The sequence below is a fragment of the Lytechinus variegatus genome, chromosome 1 (assembly GCF_018143015.1).
Source record: "Lytechinus variegatus isolate NC3 chromosome 1, Lvar_3.0, whole genome shotgun sequence".
NCBI lineage: Eukaryota > Metazoa > Echinodermata > Echinoidea > Temnopleuroida > Toxopneustidae > Lytechinus > Lytechinus variegatus.
In genome coordinates this window covers 31,769,833-31,792,400 of record NC_054740.1, presented here as the reverse complement: position 1 = coordinate 31,792,400, position 22,568 = coordinate 31,769,833, and the positions used below count along the sequence as shown (strand labels likewise).

The 22,568-nt window shown below is 36.6% G+C and overlaps 1 protein-coding gene across 1 annotated transcript; it reads right to left on the bottom strand.

Moving 5' to 3' along the window:
- Window positions 1-15,737: 15,737 nt before the first annotated feature.
- Window positions 15,738-18,578, bottom strand: LOC121406414 (somatostatin receptor type 5-like). Its single transcript, XM_041597440.1, has one exon. It carries the CDS (start codon window positions 17,497-17,499, stop codon window positions 16,333-16,335), a length of 1,167 nt encoding a protein of 388 aa, XP_041453374.1. The 5' UTR covers window positions 17,500-18,578; the 3' UTR covers window positions 15,738-16,332.
- Window positions 18,579-22,568: the final 3,990 nt, after the last annotated feature.

The window sequence follows — 22,568 nt, the reverse complement described above, 5'->3', positions numbered from 1 at the left end:
GGCAAGAATTTCTGACAACTAAAGAAAACATTAAAATTCCTTTCACCGGCACTCTACTGAGCCCCCCCCCCCCCCCCAACCAGGTACGGTAGTGAGTTACCTACTGTCAGTATGGTAGCTGTCAGACAATTATATTTTGTTTTCAGTGCAGGTCAGCTTCATGAACGGATTTGCCTAGATTTTGAATGGCATGAATTATGTAGATGGAAGGTGAGTATTACATCAAAGTCATTTTCCCTGATTTGATCTTTATCATTGCGTTCACAGGATTACTCCGGAATGATCAGTCAATAAATAAACTTACTATGACGAACATTTTACTCTGAAGGCAAGTTAATTTTAACTTTGAAATGCCACGAGCAGTATTTAGTTATTTAGTTAGAGATAACTTTCTTCGAATCCTTGAAATAATTGCGTGTCTTTAGCCATCCAATCATACAATCATAAAGACTCATCATCCAAGATTCCATGAATTCATAACTCCCTTTGATAATTTCTGTATATTGTAAGATATATCATTTCGTACATTAAATGATTGAAAAATTATTTTCAGTCGTCATGAAACATTGAGGAATTGATATTTATGGATCTATACAGATTACGTTATTGCGAAGCTGTTCGCATGTGACATCACAAAATAAAAACTTAATAAAAAATGATATGTTGTTATTGATAGCCGTCTAACTTTAATACGATAATGCACTTTAGTTCTCTACTTCATTAAAACCAACTTAATGTCAGGATGAATTTTCAGTTTAATATGAGGAAAAGAAAATATCATATTTTGGTTTAGTTTCAGAAAATTCAATTCTACTAGCGAATTAAACCGAAACAAAAAATTACAAAATGACAGACAAATTGACGTCCGAGGCCACATCAATATGGAATTAATGATAACATCAAATACTCAAGGGATCTCATCCTTTTTACTTTCAAAGACTCTTGAAAAAAAGTCAAGACATCGATGAGGCTTAGTATTACATTTCATTGATGTCCCAAGATGTATCGTGATTTTTCGCCCTTCTGTATTCATTTAAGCAAGAAAGGTTTCGACTTACAGCATTAGATTTGTTTTTGTAAGAATATATGTAGACAGCAGCTCTTCGAGGGTGACAGGAGTATGCTGAAGTTTCCTCTGTCGGAAAAACGTTTAAGAATTTTAAATTGATTTTAAGGAGTTTAGTTCCCTACCGGGTACTAGATATTGCTAAAGATTCGAAGTGCGCGGTGGTGATTTGAGGCTGCTATCATTTACACTTTAAATTGTAAAAGTTATAAAAGTTAGGTGTGCTCTCTTTTTTATCTGGGGGGAGCACACGAAAAAGTCTTTTTCACTTCAGGTTTCATTTTAAATCGAACTTCTTCCTTCTAACCCCCTCCCCCACGTCTCTTCCTCTCCCATCCCCCTATCCCTCTAACCACTCCTCGCCGCCATTCGCCCCCTTTATCCCCCCCTCTCCCCCCCTCTCTCTCTCTCTCTCTTTCTCTACATGTATGACACTCCTATCAGTGAATAGCCAATTGGTCTACACAATTTGGTCTACTTTCTGATTGGTCCCATCCCACATGGTCTAAGTTCATCTAAAACCAGTTTGCTTGCTAATTATTTAATCTAATTATTATAATTTCGCACATTTACCGTTTTGTATAACTTCCGAGAGGCTATACTAATTTCGTCTATCGTCAAATATTTCTTTGGTCTAATAGCACCACTTAGTCTATCTGGTTAGATGGATTTACGAACCATATCTTTATTTGACAAAGTAAAAATGATAAGTAGAGATGGTAGAAATTGGACCAACTGGACAGTAGAATAAATGAGAATTGGACTAAGTGGGTATTAAACCAAGCACAGTGTGCCCGATGGTAATCAGACCAAAGTTGATAGAAGACCAATGGGTTTTATAGCACGTGTGGCATCAGGCTATCTGAGAGAAGTAGACCGACTGTTTGTAAAGGCCCGGTGACTCTCAGCCACCATTTCTTACCAAGTGTGAAGAAACATAACAAGGGAAATCGCAGGTTTCTGGTGAAATTTTCATGAGTTGGCAAGTTACATGAATCTTAAGTATTATTTGAGCTTCGTCTACAAATCACAGTGTTAACTAGAATGTGTCATGTTTCACTCTATAATGCCTTGAACACTCCCAACACTCGATAACGTTTGATTTCGTCGATTGGCATAACCAGAGACCAGCAGTAGCAGGACAATTTCATAAACAAGTATGCCTATACATTACAGAACTGCAAGCTTTTTTGTTATACCTCCAATAATTATTCTGTGCAGTTGGCTTTGAGCCAGAGTACTGTTTGGCGATTCAAACTCGAGCTTTATATTACGCAACCGCGACGCATAATGAATTCAAAAAGAACGCAGTAAATGTATTGAAAGTGCCCGCAAATGATAATGAACAGCTAGGGGTCTTTATCGAATATTGGTGAAAGGGAACAATAATTTCGTCCTAAGTTTCGGAGCTGACAAAAAATTGCAAATATATCGTTCGTCCAGAGTCCAGGTATGCTGCCTTTTTATTCACTAATCTTCGACAATGATTTCTTCGTTAGCTCTTTAATTATGAAGAGCATTCGGCAATAGATTTTTTACGATCCAATTTGATTATATTCCATTCAATATGAATAACAGTTGTATTAACAGGTATAAGTATAGTAATAAAAATACAATTATACAATGATATAAAATACATGAGTTTATATATTCTTTAAAGCGTTCTGCGTGGCGATGCGCAACCTGCTTTTTTTGTTTCGCACAACACAAACCCAGAATCAAAAGACGACCATATCAATGTATTATGTATATACCATGATGTTGTTTAAAACATGTTCACCTCGCTCTGCTGAATGCCGTTTTGACAACGGAACTTAAGTTTTTCTACACCACTGTTATTAGTTTTAAAAATGCAGTACCGCCAGATAAAACACGAGAGTGTGGTATTCTGATGTAGGTTTAACCCAAGTCTAAACAAAACTTTCAAAGTGAGTTTTTTGTGGAATGCTGGGCTTCATAATATTTCATTCATGTTCGTGACAATGTACCACTTACTTCATTAAAATAGATTTTTTTTCACATTCTTCCCATTTCACGACTCACTTGTTTTTGGCAACGTTTTCCAATAGGCTAAGAATAATTTTTGAACAATTTGGCAACTGGCACTCCATAAAAGTGTGGTCAAAGTTAACACAGGATTCACTAAACCATGGCTATCAGAAAACCACTCATGGTAAACCCACTTTGGAGGAGCCACATTTTAAGTGACCTGTGGCGTCTGATGAGCCTCACGAAAGCCAGGGTTTGATCCCTACACGAGGTACACCTCGAGCAAGGCATTTTATCTGCATTGTCCTTTAAAGTATATCAAGATGAATGGAAATGCTACACGCATTATTGGTACCAACGTGTGTATGTAGTCTGAAAATATATAAAATGCTGATTTACAGGTGATGTTGAAGCAGTGCGATCGGCACCAGCATCAATGCCAATTAGGCGTGCTAGAAACGAGAGTTAATACCTTGGTCGTCAAAAAGGTAAACTTATATGCGCATATGTTAAAATTAACAGTTTGCCAATTAAGCCTATAAAGAATCATAAGTAAGTTTGGTGATTTGGGTAGTGTTGGACTTTGTGGAACATGATAGGCTTAGTTGGCTCTGTTTATCGCAGGTGAAAACGTTACAATGAGATATTGGTGTGAAGAGTTTGTAACAAGTATGAAAAAAAATCATTGTTTTGTCCATACCTTATCTCTTTTTCTATTCTTACATTTGACTTTTACCTTAACATGCACGAATGCCTCAATACTGTTCGATTATTTTCTGGAAGATTAAACCAGTCGCAATTTAAGCGTAACTTCCAATTTCAAGCCGAGGTGTTCATTGTGATGCGTTGCAATCTCCTGGGGAATTCGAGTTTCGTCTTCTTCTTGATATTCTCACTCTTTTCTCCACATTTGCTTTTATTGCTATGTTTCTTTCCTCAAAGTTTTTTTTAAAGTAATCGGCCTCTTTCATTCTCGAGTTTTCATCGGCATTTTCTCCCTCTTTCCTTGTTTATGAATAATGAGAGGCTGCATGGGTTAACGTTATTGACCAAATTTCTAGATACCATAAACTTCGACAACAATTATAATGTTGCTTAGTACACTCCACGAAGTAAAAACTGCTAGGGAAAATAAAATATCTTTTTCCCAGGATTTACGTGATATAATTCAAGTGGATTGAATAAATTAGAGTGATTGATTAACATAGTTGTTGTAGACCTCCATAAAAACGTAAGTAAATTGATATGAAAGTAGACGAGGTATATTCTTAATAAGAATTCAAAGCTGACCCCCTACATAAGCGCACCCCCCCCCCCTCCCTTGCAGAAAACGAAATGACCTGTCAGCCAGCGTAACGTCTCCAAATTTCCTATAAAATAGAAAAATGGAGTTTTATTACAAAAATATAAAATCCGACAACATTGGGAATAACATTACTATTATATCCAGAGTCATGTTTCCATGGTAGTTACCATAATGGGAAAATGTCGTAATTATACATGAAAATAACAGAAAGTTTTTACGCAAATACATACCCATAATTCAAGAACTCATTCATTGTAAAAAATAGCAATGATGAATATATTTGCTCTTGAGGAGGGATGCATTCATGTGTCGGATTACAAATATACGTTTTCACTCGTTCCGGGGTCACTCAAATATGCCCTTTTGATTGATTAGTCGCTCCGAAAATATTACATGTTAACTTTGAATTTAACCTATGTTGACTCTAAAATCACTATTCAAAAAATGTTCGAGAGCGAATCTTTTCACTACTTTTTTTTTAGAGAGAGAGAAAGCAATAGGAGCTAAGTCATCGCCTGCGCGTCATTTTATCTCAGACGTTCCACAGGGGCATTCTGGGGGATGTCAGTCCGATATAAAAACTATCCAAACGTCATATATGAATTTCATCGATTGGTATAAATATTTTTATTTCGCCTTTTGTCTGATAACCTAGAAAATAGGATTATTCCACGCTGTGAGAAAGCACAGAGGGCATTCTTGGACGCACTGACTCGAAATCTAAGCGCTGCTGATCCGGAGTATCATGAACAAAGGAAATAGCGTACATCTAAAATGTCGTTTGTTTTTCTATCCTAACATGCCCAAAGAAAGAAAGAAGGATATGTCAAGACTTATTTGATTTAGGTCAAGCGAATTCTCCAGACATACAAATACAACATCAGATCATTTTTTATATTTCTCGAGGATACTGACAATCTAACACTTTCTCAAAATTTATTTTTGGACAGTAAACCAACAAACAACACTTATTTTCCGAAAAGAAAAAAATCAGTACAGGGAACCGGTACAGAATGAGGGGGATGGGATGACCCCTAAAATAAATACTGCTCACGGACAATCATTATATCCGGAAATAGTAATACCCCGACCCAGGTACCCCTTTCTCCTCCTTGTCAGTGCAGCCGAGACAAGTCATTGGACCTGTTTACTGCTAAGAGCATTGTCAATAACGTTAGTTGAAAAGAAATCGAAAGACATTGAAACTTCTGTGAAGGTCTCTTGAATCCTCTGATTTTGTCTTCTAATGTACCTGATAGTTCGTCCCTAAAGAATCCCAAGTTGTCGGTTACTCAGAGACGACAGTTATTCTGTAAATCAATTTGATTGGTCAAGCGACTCAGTCGAAAAACAAAAAAAAAACATCTACTATACAAGTAAAGATTAATTAAGGTAACCAAGGTTCATTAAAAAAACCACCTACTGATAAAATGGTTTAATTGATCAACATAGTCAGTTACTGAATTATTTATTTTGCTTGAATACATATTTCCGCTATCTACTGATGATATTAACACATTACCACGGGATACTATCATCATAGTGAGCATTGGGTATTTATAGGATTACAGTTGGGTATGAGGTTTGAGTCTTATTTAATGTGAACATTTCCAACGGAACAATCGCTGTAACGAAATACGAAGAAGGTGAAGTTCATCATCTATATTGTTAATATTGTCTGGTATCTTGTCTGTTCCAAATATTGGCAATCTCTCAATGATTATGTCATTTATATAAATATTTCTCAGCTGCGTATTAACTGTAGTTTGTCGTGAACGACAAAAGCGCTAAAAATTGGGGTAATAATTTATTCCTTTGATAAGCATCCGAGGTGATGTGCTATACAAGAACTGTTTATTAATGGTATTATTATTATCATTATTATTACGTTTAGGTAATTAAAAGTTTAAGCAAGGTGATTTTGGTTAACATTATTGTTATTATTCCAACACATTGATGTTAGTGGTTATTCAAAAAAAATGGAAGGGTAGAAACGGGTAAATGGTCCTTTAAAAGGGCCGAGGAGTAATAGCATTTTTATCAAGGTGGTAAACGCTGTAACTCCTCCGCCCATTTCCACCCCTTCGCCTTTTGTGTTTTAAGATACTGTATTGAAGAAGAATCTCAGATTTTTTATTTAAAATTCTGAAAAGAAATAATTCATATTTTGCACTTTGTACAATCATCCTTATTTATTTTCTGTATTAAAAACACATGGGTTTTTTTTCATAAAGAGTTACACAGACCAGGCCTCTTATTTCACTCTTTAGAAAAATGAATAGGGCGGTCGCCCATTCTACCCCTTGTGGTGCTACCAGTATGGATAACCTCGCGAAAAGCTTTACAAAAATGCCATAGACAATTCACTGCCTTGCTCCCATTACAATAGGCATAGACACACGAATAGAAGGAACGTTGAACTAGTCAATAAAACTAAAAAGCGTGCCAAACAACAAAATCCTGATCTAATCACGGATGCATGACAGCTAGCAATCAAGAAACAGGCCAGAGTGATTTCTTATTCTGTATGTCCTTTTCATGGTGGGATCAAATCCTTGTCTGTACTTTTCAACCCTTCTTGGAATCGTCAGTGAGTTTCCTGAGATATATCGGATTTAGACCTCCCGTAGCCATGGAGTTGTCATGGATATAAAGTGACCTGATTCACCGCGACAAAATCTGCTCTATAATAACATTGTCAATTCATAATATTTTCATGATGATCTCATTTGCATGAAGTATTTAATAATGACGTTTAGTAAGTTATGATTCATGACAAACGTAGGGGAAACTGCTCATAACTATGCAACGTCACAGAATAGGAACTTAAGAATTATGTCATTCTTTTGTGGATTTTCATCAATGATTATTTTTCTTTATTTTTCATCTTTTATCAACCCATCTATTATCAGGATGGATAACCTCTACACAGCAATGACTGCGTTGATGGTAAATAATGTTGATGGATAGTTTCCGCAAAGGAATCAAAGAGTACATCTTTTCTCGCACACACACACACACACCCTCTCACACATCCACCCTCACAAACGCAAGCGCACACACACATAATTATGTATTTCCAAGTCAATGTCTCTTCCCCTTCTTTTTTCTTTTGTACCTTCGTTTTTTCTTACTTTCTTTCTCCCCTTCCTTCTTTCTTTCTTTCAATCTCTTTTTTCTATCTGCCTTAGTTTTATCCCTCGACCAAGTTCTGTATAATACAAATCATTCACATTCACGATGTCTTGAAGATAATAAAAAAGAACGTCGTGAAAGACAGATCTGTCCAGGATCTGATGAAACGTGATCTATCTCCGCCATTTTAAGGAGAGACAGAAGAAGTTTTGGGTGGTGTACCCAGAGGGCAGATTGGTTACTTGTTAACTGAGTCAATACGGCGACCATCGGGAAGATGTCTCTTCTGCCTCCAACTTATTAAAGCATCATCGCCATCCTAAGTATTTACCTCAGGGGTTCAGGAAAGAGTGCGATTGACTCCTGCTGTTCTCCCCCGCTCTTAAAGGTCCCATTAAACATTAAGAAGTGACGCGCGAAAGCAGCTTAATTGACACGCTTTAAGCATTTGCTCCCTGTTTTATACAGAAAGCGTGAAGGGTTGTTTATTTTGTTTATTTGTTCGTGTGTTGTTGTTGTTTTCTCTTTGGTTTTATAAACGTGAAATAATTCGAAAAGGGACATTATTTACAAGTTGAAATCGTTAGGCGCAGGTTCCAGTCATTCTCTATTTCCTTCCCCAATATCCTTAGAGGTATTTTTAGGCTAAATAAAAATTATTTTAGATTATTTGACAATGTATGATTAATAGATCAAACAGAACGTACAAAACACTAAGCAGTACACCCTTGGAAATAGTTGAAGATTGGTCGACAAGAACCTACCATCTGTCATTTTCAAACGACTAAAGATTTGTTTTAACCATTATACTTAGTTAAGGGTGCTTTTTAATGAACTTTTTATATGATCGTTATATCTTCATCTAAATTGCATGTATAAATAACTGTATGGTTTATATTATCCTGGATCAGATTTCAAATTGTAACCTGACCCCAACAAGACTTTGATTTTAATAAAATACAGAAAAGCAAACATAGCAATGAAATCTTTAACAAAAAAGCATTTCAAATAAGGAAGTTATGAAATTTTCATATCTTCGCTTGAGTTCACAAAACAGTTATGTGTACAACATGGGAAATTTATTGGAGAGTCGATGATTAAACATTCGGGTTTTTTTCATGTGATTATATGAAATATAAAATATTCTGATTTATGTAGAACTAATAACAAATCAAATAATAGTATCGGTAACATTAGTGGCGATGCTATTTATTTTGTTTTCCTTATTGTGTATAGTGCATATCACATTAGGTCATAACGTATGCGCTTCCAAAGGACTTGGATATAACCCCGCAGCCTTTTACAGCGCAGTGGCATTTTAAGGAATAAATTCCTGCCAGGTACCCATTCATCTCACCTGGGTTAAGTGCAGCACAGTGTAGATGAATTTCTTGCTGAAAGAAATTACACCATAGCTCCTCACTTTGTATACCGTCTGTGTCATTGATATCACTGTTGTGCGATATTAAATTTCTTAATTTCCATAAATTTTATGTATAAATGTTATTTATTTTTCTCAAATTTATAAAATTCCTCGTGTTGTTTGCTTAAAATTTGCCTTTAATGACGGGTGAGTATATTTTTTTTTTCGGGGGGGTGGTAGGAGAGGGTGAGGGTATGAGTGGGTGGATGTGTATATTACGAGCGTCTGTGGCCTTTACTGATTGTGAACATCCTCACCATCTCTTTCTCGTTCCCGCCCCCTCCTATATGTCTTCCGCTATCTCTGTGTATGTCCCTCGCCCTCTGTTCAAATATTTGTCACATTCCCTCTCATTATTTGCATCTTTTTCTTTTTTAATTTCATTATCCTACTCCTATTCAACCAATGATTTATTACATTCCTGACAGATACTCCATGGACAATGATCAAGGGCTTCTATACCTCAATCGCCTTTCCTCTCGGGAGTCAAGGATGACAGTGGATAGTAGGTACTCGGTATTGAATAAACCAACCAGCTCTTCAAATGCTAAGGCGAAGGGAATATTTCTAATAAATTAGACACTTTTGATAGAGAGAATCTCAATTTACTAAAGTTGTCCCATGGGCCTTGTCGTTCACGTTTATTCGATATCTGAGTGATTTTGATATACTCAGCAAAATTGGCCTGGACGTCGTTTCTGTTGCCTTGGTGTTCAGTAAAGGACAATACCTGTGGGGATTATGAACATGAAACAGAAGGCGTAACGGGTCAACTGCTTTTGATGTAAATTTGTTGTGTTTTCGTGATTATAACAATCTCTGTCGGTGGTACATAGAAAGCACAAATAAACTAGAAGGAAATGTGATCATAGTAACTGAAGTATGCAAAGCTGTTCATGAATTAAGTTTACATCAAAAGTCCCGCAAAAGTCATTAAACATAATTACGGGAACAATAATTAATCAAAGGTCATTTATCTGAACAAACTCTAATCAGAATGTAAAACTTAGTTTTGTTGTTTTCCCCGTGTTATATTTATTCCATGATAGTGGAAAATACGTCATGTCTCAAAATCATGCACATTAATGATGGGAACCATTCTAATTGTGAGAAAATGAAACGTAAAACGTACGTATCATAATTATTCAGTTCAGAGTAATTCAAACTGTCTCTGGAGCCACTGAATTTCCCTTTGATAGCCAGCATCTTTTATGATTAGTCAATAACACAGTTTGGAATCTATCAAAACCTGTAATATCATTGATCTGACAAATTGCATAAGTTGTTACATAATATTGTTTTCAGTTTCTTTTCAAACAGCTCTATCGGAAAACGAAAAGGGAAGATTACTTAATTCTAAACGAAGACTTTGGCAATGATGATATTTTCTAACAGGATATATGCAATAAGCAAGGGCATGGTCTACGATGACTTTGGAGAAACAACAGAGGATTTAAAAAAAGAATATGGACCTTTATCGACGGTCATAGGAGCTCCGTAGGATGATAAACATTCTATATTGTCCAGGAGAGTGAAAATATAATGGAAAGAATACGAAAGAGATTGTCAAATGTTACTTGTTTGGGATTGATTATGATTTATCTAAGAGAGAGAGAGAAGTCAAAGTATAAAAACAGCTCCACGGGCGACGATTTGCATTTTGTCTGTGAATCATAATTATTCAGAATAATGGATACAAAGAAAATAAAGACGCTCCTGGAGCCCGTTGCAGAAAGAGTTGCAATCAATCGCAACTCTAAAAATCACGCGTAACTTGATTTTCAACCAATCAACAGCGCGCATTTGGGACTTGCGTTTAAACGCAACTCTTTCTGCAACGGGCCCTAGACAGCAAGTGATCAATCATAGTGTATGGTAAGAGCACAGCTGGTCTCTTCAATCTTAAATACGGTACACATTAAATACGATTGGAAGTGTGGACGCCAAGAAAACATTATTTGCAGACTTTGTGACTTCTCACCATGCTCATGATCGTGTTAGGATTAGGTCTTCATGAAATTATACGTCATCATTACGTCTTATAGAATCGCAGAAAGTGATCTGAGATGGAATGGTTGAAGACCAGTGCCCCCACCCCCGTTCTGTGACATCTGCCTGGAAGCGTTTAATGATTGTAAGTAGAGAATCGATCAGAGCTCAAAAACAATCATTCCATGAGCGTGCTGAGAGCTTCATGAAAGCATCCCAAGGCAAGACGGCGACATCTTCCAATAGACTTGCCGCTTCTACAAACTATCCAGTTATTGTTTGAATACCATCTAAACTAATTAAGTTTATGGGCGCCGCTACATTGCGAACTCATAATGCGCACCTGACCCATATTCCACTTTCAATAAATGTAACCAGAAAATGAACATTCTACCTTTCTCTTCTCCTCATCGATTATGGATGAGACCAATTGCTTTTTGCAATTAGTTTTTTTTTAATCGTTAAGGTTTAAGCGACATGCGTTTTTTTCAAAGATCAGTTTGTATGCATGTGGCTAAACTAATTCCATTTTGAAGATATCTTTAACTTCGCTTTCTTTGTCACTCCTTCGTCTGCAATTCAACAAGCCAAAACAAATCGCAAATTATACATCTATGGATCTCAAAGATAGAACTGTCGTGGAATAAAGAGATACCGGGATCAACCGAGAAAATGTATGAGATGAAAAGAGACGATAATACTCATTTTGTAATCCCCTTTCAAATCACGGCGTCATCATCAGTTCCACCCACATGACAATGTTCCCTCAACATGGTCGTGCTTTTACTATGTCACCCCTTAAAAAACGATGGTTGTCTCTCAAAAATCATGTGGCGTTTGGTTAATTCTGACTGCGCTTTCAATTTGAAAAGAGAATGACGACCATACCAAGACTACAATTTAAAAGAGAACATCGCAACTTATTTAGCATCATAAAGCTGCCGGTTACGAGTATGTATACTGAACTCAATTACTTACACCATGATTGTGTTTGCGCTATTAATTTTCACGCGACTGAAATATGCAGTACTAGTATTGTGAAGTCTCATTCATCGTTTCGACTTCGTGAGGTAAATTAATATTAGATCCATAATTGTGGTTTCATTATAGTCAGGAGTAGTCTGGCTGCATGTGAATAATAGAACGTTGATTTTAAGACCTTGGCTATTGTGTTATTTGAAAACGCCCAAGTACTTATATTTGAAGCAAGTTAACCTTGGCTCGATATAAGATGAAAATTCACCTTTTTCCTTTTAAACCTTAATCATATCAATTTTATCCAGGTGTATTTTGGCACACGCTTATTTAAAATAAAAGAAAGGATTGACGTTGTCATTGCTATAGGGATAGAGGTGTTAGTATAAAAAATCAAATTTTGAGCAACTGATTATTATCACATGCCAAGATAACAAAAACAACGTTTGTCTTTATTATGAGCTGTACGAGAAATGGCAAAAACAAATAATCAAGTTATTGATCGTAAAATAATAAAAACAGACTCTATATTCACCAACTTACAAACGACCAAAGCCGGTTAAAATTTGACAATATAGATTGATAATTTGATGTACGGTTGCATAAGTCATGATAAATCTTTTGGCCTTATGAACAAAATAATGTACAAAAAATATTTCGCAATATATAATTTCTGAAATTGGGTACAATAACCATTCACCATTTATGGTGAATGGTTATTGTGCTGCCCTGTCGACATTAATTCATCATTCAGCCAAATTATTTCCCTGATATCTCTCTAAGTTTTCTTTTCTAATTCAAGATTTAAAAAAATAGCAATGAAAAGAAGACAAAACGTAACAAAATTAGATTACAAAACGTGATGACGATTAAGAAATGATTACTCATCGCACAAACCGCTTTTATTTAATACTTATATGCATACAGTGGTTTTAATTCCAAACTGGGCGTTGTGGCGTGCGCCTGTAATCCAAGCTGTGGGGAAGTTACACATTGATGCAGAGGTTCGAGCCCTGGTCACGTCTTTCGGATGGTGACGTTAAAGGTCGGTCCCAGACGTAAATAATCATATCTGATTGATACACGTCTGACAAAACTAAAATACACACACACACTCATACAGACACAACATGTAACTGTGAATAATCATTAAAAAATTATTTCAATTAATTTGATACCATTCATCATAGTGAGTATTAATGGTTTGCTTTCATATCTGGTTAGAACTGAAACGAATTTAACATTACTCACAGGAAGTAAGTTCGTATACAAAACAATCCTTGCCTTACCGTTGTCATTTGAAACAGGTTTGCAGTTGATAACATTCAAGGTAAAGAGGTAAGAAAAGTAATTTTGAAGAGGATTAGTAACTATGAGTAACTATCTTAAACTTTTTTTTATTTGTAGGGGTAGATTTACTATAGTAAGACTTATAATAAGTGACGACAGCATAGAAGCCGGATACAAATACTTCCTCTTCCATTTTTAATAAGTAAAACTTTTTCTGTTTAATGAAAAATAATGATTTAAGAAACGCAGTACATCCTGATCTGCTTTTATAATAACACAGCTGAATAGTACATTCTTACTGTTTTATTCACACTATTTTTTTCAACAGACATGTTTTCCATCTGAATATCTCTGAAACCACAAATTCCTTCACGCCATCATGAAGTATATTTATCGTTTCATGAGTAGACTTGCCGAGATTATAATATATACCTGCTGAAAATAAGTTCACGACTTTTCGTTTCTATTTCTGAGTGGTATTTCAAAAGGAATCATCTATATCAAGATAAGTAAGATGACAAGATCTTTCGTAGATCGGCATACCAAGCACTTGAACAACTAGAATACCATATAAATATTCTGTTCATGATGTATCTGTTTGTGGCCATTAGCGTACCTAAGGGGGGGTAGACTGCTCCCCCCTGACGAGTCACAACAAATGCAAGGTATGTATCCCTGCCCCCCCCCCCCCCCGACGAGTCGAAACTGATCCCTGATCAGAAGAGTACCCCCCTCCTTTGAACTTGAAGACATATTTTTTTGCTTGTCAATTTTTTTATGGTGCGAAATTTCCTTTACTTGAGGTTGAAGTCCTTTTTTTTGCTTGTCATTTTTATTTCTGGTGCGAAATGTCCTTTACATGAGGTTGAAAATTTTTGGCGGAGAAATTAGCCCCCACCCCTTTGGAAAATATCCTACCTAAAAATCGTACCTAGGATTTTCCACACGGGAAGGGGGCAAAACCGTCCGCCGAAAAATTTGCCAAGCAAAAAAAAGGTCTTCAATCGTGCCAGAAAAAAAATTTGACAAGCAAAAAAAAGGTCTTCAATGATCGAACCAGAAAAAAATTTGATAAGCAAAAAGGAAACAAAAAACAAAAAATCAAAAAAAAAGGTCTTCAATCGTACCAGAAAAAAATTGACAAGCAAAAAAAGGTCTTCAATCGTACCAGAAAAAAATTGACAAGCAAAAAAAAAAAGTTCTTCAATGAAAAAGGTCTTCAATCGCAGGGGGGCACACTGCCCCCCCCCCGTAGGTACGCTAGTGAATTTGATAGATTCGGCTATACTTCAAACACCTCACTTCATATTTATGATTTCAGGAAGGAATATAATACGACCACACTTAACACGGTGATTATAATCATGGTAATGCAACATGAGCATAGAAATAGTGGTGGTGGTATTTATGAAGACTGAAATTTGAAATCTGTTTCTTGTGTGGGCGTTCGATTTGGCTCAGTATTAAACTTTAAACACTTTTTTTTACTCAAATGTATACATTTCGTTAAAATCTTAATACAGGAAATTTACATTATTGCACATATCCTTTCATTCCCAAAGTACGTATTGACTTCGGCGTTTTGTTTTATTTTTTAACATGTTATACCAATATTGGCATTTTTTTCATCGATTTCCGTCGATATCAAATCGAGTTTCTTTCTTTCTTTACATTTACGACAGCTCACGTGCAAATATTTCATGAATGAAAATCTGACATTTGCAATCAAGTTCGAGCAATATAAAGAATGGCGTAATCCAAGTAGCGTTAACGTTTGCGCCATTTCCATATTCCTACGACGACATTAATGTGAACAAAGCGGATTTTTTTTTCTCTCGTTTGTTCAGTTGCTAGTAATCACTAACACAATTGAGTGAGACATATATAATACACTGTATCCATGACATGAATTAAGGAAAATAAAAAAAATCACACTATGTTTCCCAGTATAATTATAACAGGATATAAGAAATGCACTGCATTCTTGCCGTTACTCACTTAAAATATTAGGCAACATACTGTCCACTGCGTTGGGTAATGTATGTTGGTAAAAAAAATATGTATATTCTGGGCAGTTATTATCCAATCGAGAAAATTTATTACCCAATTTTTAGTTTTCATTACCCAATTTGAACAGATTTTAACCAATAGTTGTGTGGAAACTATGTTGCCTAGTCATGATTAATTTTTTTTACCCAACCTTTTTAAGAGGGTATTTTAAAAGTATGGTGACAAATTGGATGGTAATAATTATGTGCACTCTCCAGTGCATAATAAATAACAAAATCATATTGATGATACTCATTTTAATTCCATTATATTTGTTCATTAACACTGTTCATGTATGGGGATTTCCTCCGCACAAATATAACCTACACTCTATAAAATGAAGTGCTAATTTAGCTCTTAAAGAGCGTATAGTGACTGCACTTCGGAGTGCTGATTTGTCTAGTTCAAATTTGAACTAGACAAATCAGCACTCCGAAGTGCAGTCACTATATGCTCTTTAAGAGCTAAATTAGCACTTCATTTTTTTAGAGTGTATAAACATTTCTGTTAATATAATCAAATATTATAGGCCCTATGTTACAGAGTGCCATATGAATATTTTTTAAACCCTCGAAAATAACAACGGGTTTTCGCCCCTTATTAGCATGAGCATTTCTGATAAAGAAAATAACGTATTTTGTTGCAGTTTAATCTTTGTGTAGTAGAACTACACGACAAGTTGTAAATGCTTTTACAAAGTATGGAAATCAAGTTAAATACACCGTGAAAATGTCCTGCATATCTGGTCGGTCGTTTGTTCGCTGTAATGGATTCGATAAAGAAATTTGTACAATGACGTCCATGCAACATTTGTTCGCATAATTTTTCGTCAGTTTCAAGTAAATCAAACATCGAAAATAATAGAGATATCCTCTAGTTTCGTGATGTAATTGTCTGAAATCCCGAACAAGGCGTTCACAAAATAAAACGTTCCTTTAAAATGGCGCTTGATATAGGCGAAGCGTTCAAAATATTCCGCGAGCTTCATCGGTATAAGCATGCGTTTATATTTTTTCTTTGGTATTGACTAACAAAATTGTGATATTCAAGAAACATAAAAACTCCTATGTGGCCACGGTGGCATGGTTTGATGTGTTTCTTAAGTGATATCTAGACTCTGGTGTCAAGGGAGACCCGAAGGTACTCATTAGTCGTGCTTCCCACGAACTTGGTTGCTGTTGATGTGCACACCGGACTTGCTGCAGCACCTAGGTGAAACGCTTGCTTGAAGGCCAGTCTATAACGGTGGCTCATCACTGTATATATGATGGGATTGATAACACAATTGATATAGGCTAAAGAACGACTGAAGTAGAGAAGTCCGGCCTGGGCATCGCTGGACATTGGGTACGCATCACCTCTTACACTCGATATCATATCCGCGAAGGAGATTATTTCAAAAGGTGCGAGACACACGAAGAACGCGACACCGTTGATGACAAGCATTCGTGCTATTCGATCACGCATGTGGGTATCGACCTCAGCCTCCCCTTCAGAGTGTGACTGCAAACGCTCTATGGATCGATTTAGACCTCGAACGATCAATACGAACATGGTGACATTGACAATGAGCGTGGAGAAAAACGGAATCGTCTGCATGCCGTTCGCATACGCTTTCATCCATGGCTTTGTAGGTGTGCATATGCCCCACCGGGTTGGCCAGTCCACAAAGACGCCACTATCTGAATGCACCAAACATACTTGAGTTAAATTCGTATTGGATGGGATGAGTGCTGAGGAAAGGCACATAGATGTCAACCATGATCCAACGGTCAACATAGTAGTCTTCGGTTTGCATTGAACGTACCGTTGACGAGGTCTGCAGACGGCACAGTATCGATCAATCGATACCAAACTTACAAAACAAAGTGAAGCGAAGTAAGCTGTATCCATGACAAGATAAACCCACACGCATCCCCCTTGTCCTAGCGGGTTATCATCTCCAAGGATAGGAGAACCGCGAAACCGCCAGATTTTCTCTCCGATACCTGATAGCAGAAAGACGATATCCGCAACTGCTAGGTTCAGAAGGTAGCAGTTGATGGAGGTCTGCATTCGAGGTACGCGGAACACTACATAAATAAATGCTGAGTTATCAAGAACTCCTAAGGTCAGAACCAGTGGGAGAAAGGCGGTTACGTAGAACGTCTCTCCTCGACTATAGCCGTACGACTCGGCATCATCTTCTTTGGTTAGATTGAGCACCTCTGTACATTGCATCTCACCATTCGATAGGTCGTCAGTTGATATGCTGATTTCAAGAGGTGGAAAACTCATCTTGATAACAATAACAATAATTGTATTTTAACCGCATTCACATAAAACTGTTAAAAAGGTCACGGAAGGTGTCATCTAATCAGTGAGTAATACTTAATACCCTCCTTTTTATGTATCGGTTCTAGAATGTTCACACTGAAATAGTTTCAGTGACGGACACTGTTCTTGTCTACCTCAAAATTTGGTAACCGTTTAATTGTCAAGATGAAAGCTCAAATTCCATGAAATTTTCACCGATCATCAAATCATTGACAAAGGAACGTCTATCGTCAAAAGAGGTCTTCGCAAATTTTACAATTAAATCAAAGCAGTGGAATTGATACTGCTCTTTCAAGTGGACGAATGTCATTTGCCTTTAAAAATAAAATGAAAGTTAAGGTTAAGATACATTCAGAAAATTTCTGACCACTAATAAGATGCTTTTGCACTTCAACTTCGCTGTTTCATGAGCAGCTTTGGAACGGTAAATGAAAAATCACCTCTAATGTCTAAAGTCCCGAAAGAAGAGCAGTCAAAACTCAGAGGTCATATCCAACACACATCAGATAAAAAATGAAATCCCATTAGTACCAAAGCTGTCAAAAGTGGCGAGCAAAAGCAATATTCTCCACAAAGCAAACCGAGAACTCCATCCGTCTGACGGCACCCGCCACTCAATCAAACCTTAATCACTGCAAACTCAGTTCTTATGAAATGCCGAGGAATACTTTCACTGCAGCTTAGATTCAATATTCCATCGCATTTAATATGTAGCACCTGACACCATAACAGATCCCTCTGCTAGCTCAGGTTATTCGATAGTTCACCTGTCAAATGTTAACATTGAAGTGAAGTCGTCTTATTTTTCACTCTTGATTTAGTTGTCATTAACAAGGTAAATGAAATTTACGAACCTGCGAATATCTTGATATCGAATCCTGCAATTGCGATATAAAACATTATTCTGCTGTCGCCTGCTCGTTGTTGTTTTCGATGAAACTTAATGTTGTTCTCTCCCCAATCCTTGCTAGATGCAGCGTTTATCGACACAGCGTGCTACATTCGTCTTTCGTTTGTGTCAATCCTAAACTCTACCTCGATTGACTGATGAGTCCGATGTTTCGCGCGCAGATTTATACACATTTTGTTGAGTGCTCGCGAGTGATTCTGCGCATCTTCGAGACCCTCAACGGCTGAGGGGCAAATCTATTCCACAGTTAATGTATTGATGCGAGTGATTGAATAGTATAAAACCTCCTTAAATTCTAATCAACTCACTTCATCTGAAGTAACCTGAATTTACAGAATGTCGTTGTTGTTCTATTTTTATAACTAGTAACCAACGTATCCGCAGGGCGTTTCATAATCATTGTTTACAATCCTCTATTGGAATAGATCAGGTTTCATTCATACAAGGATAATGGAGAGTCTTACCCAGAAAAAAGTTTTTATTATCCTTGCTCTATCACCTATCCTTTGAATTAAATATGGATTTGTGATAGTTTGATATTATCAAAAAATGCTGTCAATCTTAATAAGTACTTGCACTCGATTCTACACCGCTGGCTCCGAATATGCACAACAAAATGGTGATATCCGTGCAAGATAGATATCTGACGCTTCCTTTTTGGCACTCACTGACCAGGGGCGGCGGAGCGAAGTTTAAAGGGGGCACAGGGGAAAAACACCTTTTTTCGAAAAGGGCACTTTCTTCAAACAAAGAAAAAATGACTCATGTACAGTGGTGTACTGAGCAAAAAATCTTGAGGGGGCTAAATATATCGCATCACGTAAAATTTATTAGCTGCAAGCGAGCGAGCAAAAATGTCGACATTTTTCAAACGAAAATCCAATTTTGTGATAGATTTCAACGAAATATTCAGAATAATAATTTCACAGTTTACCCCTTTCTCTAACCTTACAGAACACGTTCGTAAGGGACACTTTTCTTGGGGTAAAAAGGGGCACTGTTTCGAGAAAGGACACTTACAAGAAGGCAGGGGGCAATTTCTTACACATAAAACGGGCCTTCTCAGGTGAAAGGGGCACAGAAGAGGTTCGTGGGGGCACTTTTCTTGGATTAAAATGGGTACTGATTCGAGAAAGGGCACTTGCAAAACGGCAAGGGGGCACTTGCTCACACATAAAACGGGTCCTCCTCAGGTGAAAGGGGCACAGAAGAACTTCGTGAGGGGCATTTTTGCGAAAAGTGATACTTTTCAGTGCTTCAAAAAGTGGTGGGGGGCACTGTGCCCCCGGCCCCCAGGATCGCCGCCCCTGTCCCTGACCACTTGTTTGTCAGCAAATTAATCTTCGTCAATTTATGAGATTCGTAAAAGCATTGTCAGTCCATATCACAAGAAAGTCAGAGAGGAATATGGCAGGGAAGCTTTTTTCTTCAATTGATTTGTCTGAAAGTCCATTAGCTGATACAGTTGAATCACGGTAAAATGTAACAAGTAGATATTGAATTGAAGGTTGGCGAATATGGTAAATAATCTTATTACAAAATTTAAAAATCGGGTTAACAGTAAATGGGTTTCAAGAAAGATGTTGATTGACATAGGCGGATCCAGGGGGAGGGCCCCCCCCCCCATTGGCGGAGCAAAAAAAAAACGGGGAAAGAAAGAAAAAAACGAAAGAAAAGGGGAAGAAAGGAGGAAAAAGGTAGAGCGAAACAAGAGGAGGGAGACGAATGAATAAAATAAGGTCAGGGGAAGACTTGAAAAATTATTTAAAAATATATATTTCATGTGACTTTGTTGAATTTTCGCTCGCGCTTCGCGCTCGCATAGCCTGTTCGATGATTATCTTGCTGATATGTAGCTTAAAATATCAGCAATAGGCTGATATATAGCTTCAAATATCAAGTTTTGAAGTCAATGTACAAAACATATTTCAGCTCGAACATCGAGCTTTTATCATTTTATTTGATTTACCAATTGATTTCTGAAGAGCTCTGTAAAATGTTCGTTTTATGGTGAGAATATCAATTGCAGCTTTTTGCGCTGTGCGCTTGCATTGTTTGAATTGCCAGGTAGGCCTAAATATTGTATTTGTTTATTCCATAAGATTCTTTATTCTTTAACAAACTACTTAAAATCCCCCTTTTATGAAAGTTTATCAATAATTTCGTCTCGTACTACGAAAGACCATTAGTGCCACGAAGAAAAAAAAACACTATTTCTACTAATCTGTATATACAGATTTAGCAGAACTACCGTAATCTGTATATACAGATTAGCAGAAATGCCGTAATCTGTATATACAGATTAGTAGAAATAGTGTGTTTTTTCTTCGTGGCACTAAAAGTCTTTCGTCATATGCCGTATCAAGCGCCCTCAAAATTTGTTGGCTCATTACGCCACTGAGACAACACCCCTTTAAATAAACAAACAAAAAAATCAACTTTGAGCGGCCGATCGGGTAAAATATGGGTGAAAAAATCGACCCCCCCCCCCATTGGCGGGAGCTGGATCCGCCCCTGATTGATATGTTATAGGCATAAAAAGAAATCTTGATTAAAATCAAGTACAGTACATGATGGAACATAATCACAATGAAACGTTATCATGCCGTTTAGTTCGGTTAATTCGGTATTGAAAATATATATCTAATTAATGTTAATATTAAGCTTGCATTAATATCATTATATCAAAAGCAATTATAATGTACATATTATGACATTTTGATAATTCAAAGACAAGTCCTTGTAGTTGCAACCTACTGATGATGGTTCTCATCAAAGTTTGTTCAGTAACTAGATTAGGATAATGATCGATTTTACATAGTCTACTGAGAAATCAAAGAAAATCTAATGGAGATATGAAGTTCGGTTGTTTTATACCATAATACAATGTTTGTAAGGAGTTTTGTCAAATGAGGTGTCACAAAAATATAATATGAAATATTGTTAATATAGTTATTGATATCAATAAGTACTTTATGGTTATCTAGGACCATCTCAAAGTCGGATATGGTGGGAGCGGAACCCTAGCCCCGGAGATCTCTACCGTGCATTCGCAACGTCACCCACTTCGTAATCTACGAAGCTGTGCAGTTAACCAATGAAGGGTCTTAAAGCATCAAAAAGGCTCTTCTGCGTTTCGAGACTACATGTTAGATTCTTATACAATTGTCTTCATTTCATTTTCATTTGTGTGTGTGTATGCGTGTGTGTGCGTGTGGGAGGGTGTGTGTGTATACTTCTTTGATATTCGACCATTTTTTCGTGAAAATCGTCGCGACGCGTCACGCTAGAAACTCTATTTCAATCAACATGAAATTGATTAACTTTAATCAGCAAAGGTGAAAGTAATTATACAGTTTTGAAATTATGGTTAGAAACACAACCTGGATTTGGTCACAAAACCACATTTATGAGTGATTTTGGGGTCTGACATGCACTAACGAAATATTGCACAACTCGGGGAGCGTTTCCTGAAAGGACTTATCGGACGTTATCAACAAGACTTATTTTATCCGAAAGTAGCTCTTGCCGCCAATCAAATCCAAGGAAAGTTGTAACATCTGACAGCTTGTCGGATGAAAAAATTTGTGCAGTCTTGCTAAAAAAAGTTATGAAACGAGGTATGTTTTTCGAATTGCGAACAAATTTATTGAAACGTTGAGAAGGCGTGGAATCTGCCCCATACTAGGTCCTTTTAAGGATCAATTTCGATGAGTAGAAAACTCTTGTGGAAATTTCGTAAACACTTATATCTATCGATTGATTATGAAGCACAATATTGATTGATTTTTTTTTGCATTAAATTGTGTAGAAGAGATGGCGTTTGATTTATATACATAGCTGATTACAATGCATCAATAAGAAATCAAATGTTAACATGAATTTACTGTGTGAAGTAAAAAATAAAATCAATTAATAATTATTGAAATGACCAGGTATATCAATTGCTTCTCTTTCTCTCTCTCTCTCTCTTTCTCTCTCTTGCCATCATTTCTTGAATTAAGAATTTATATTACATCATGTTCAGTCATTTAAATTTTGCTATGTATTTAAAAGTTAGATTATTAGGTTAATATTTCCATCACAAAGGAATAAAATTATAGGTATTTCGATGAAATAA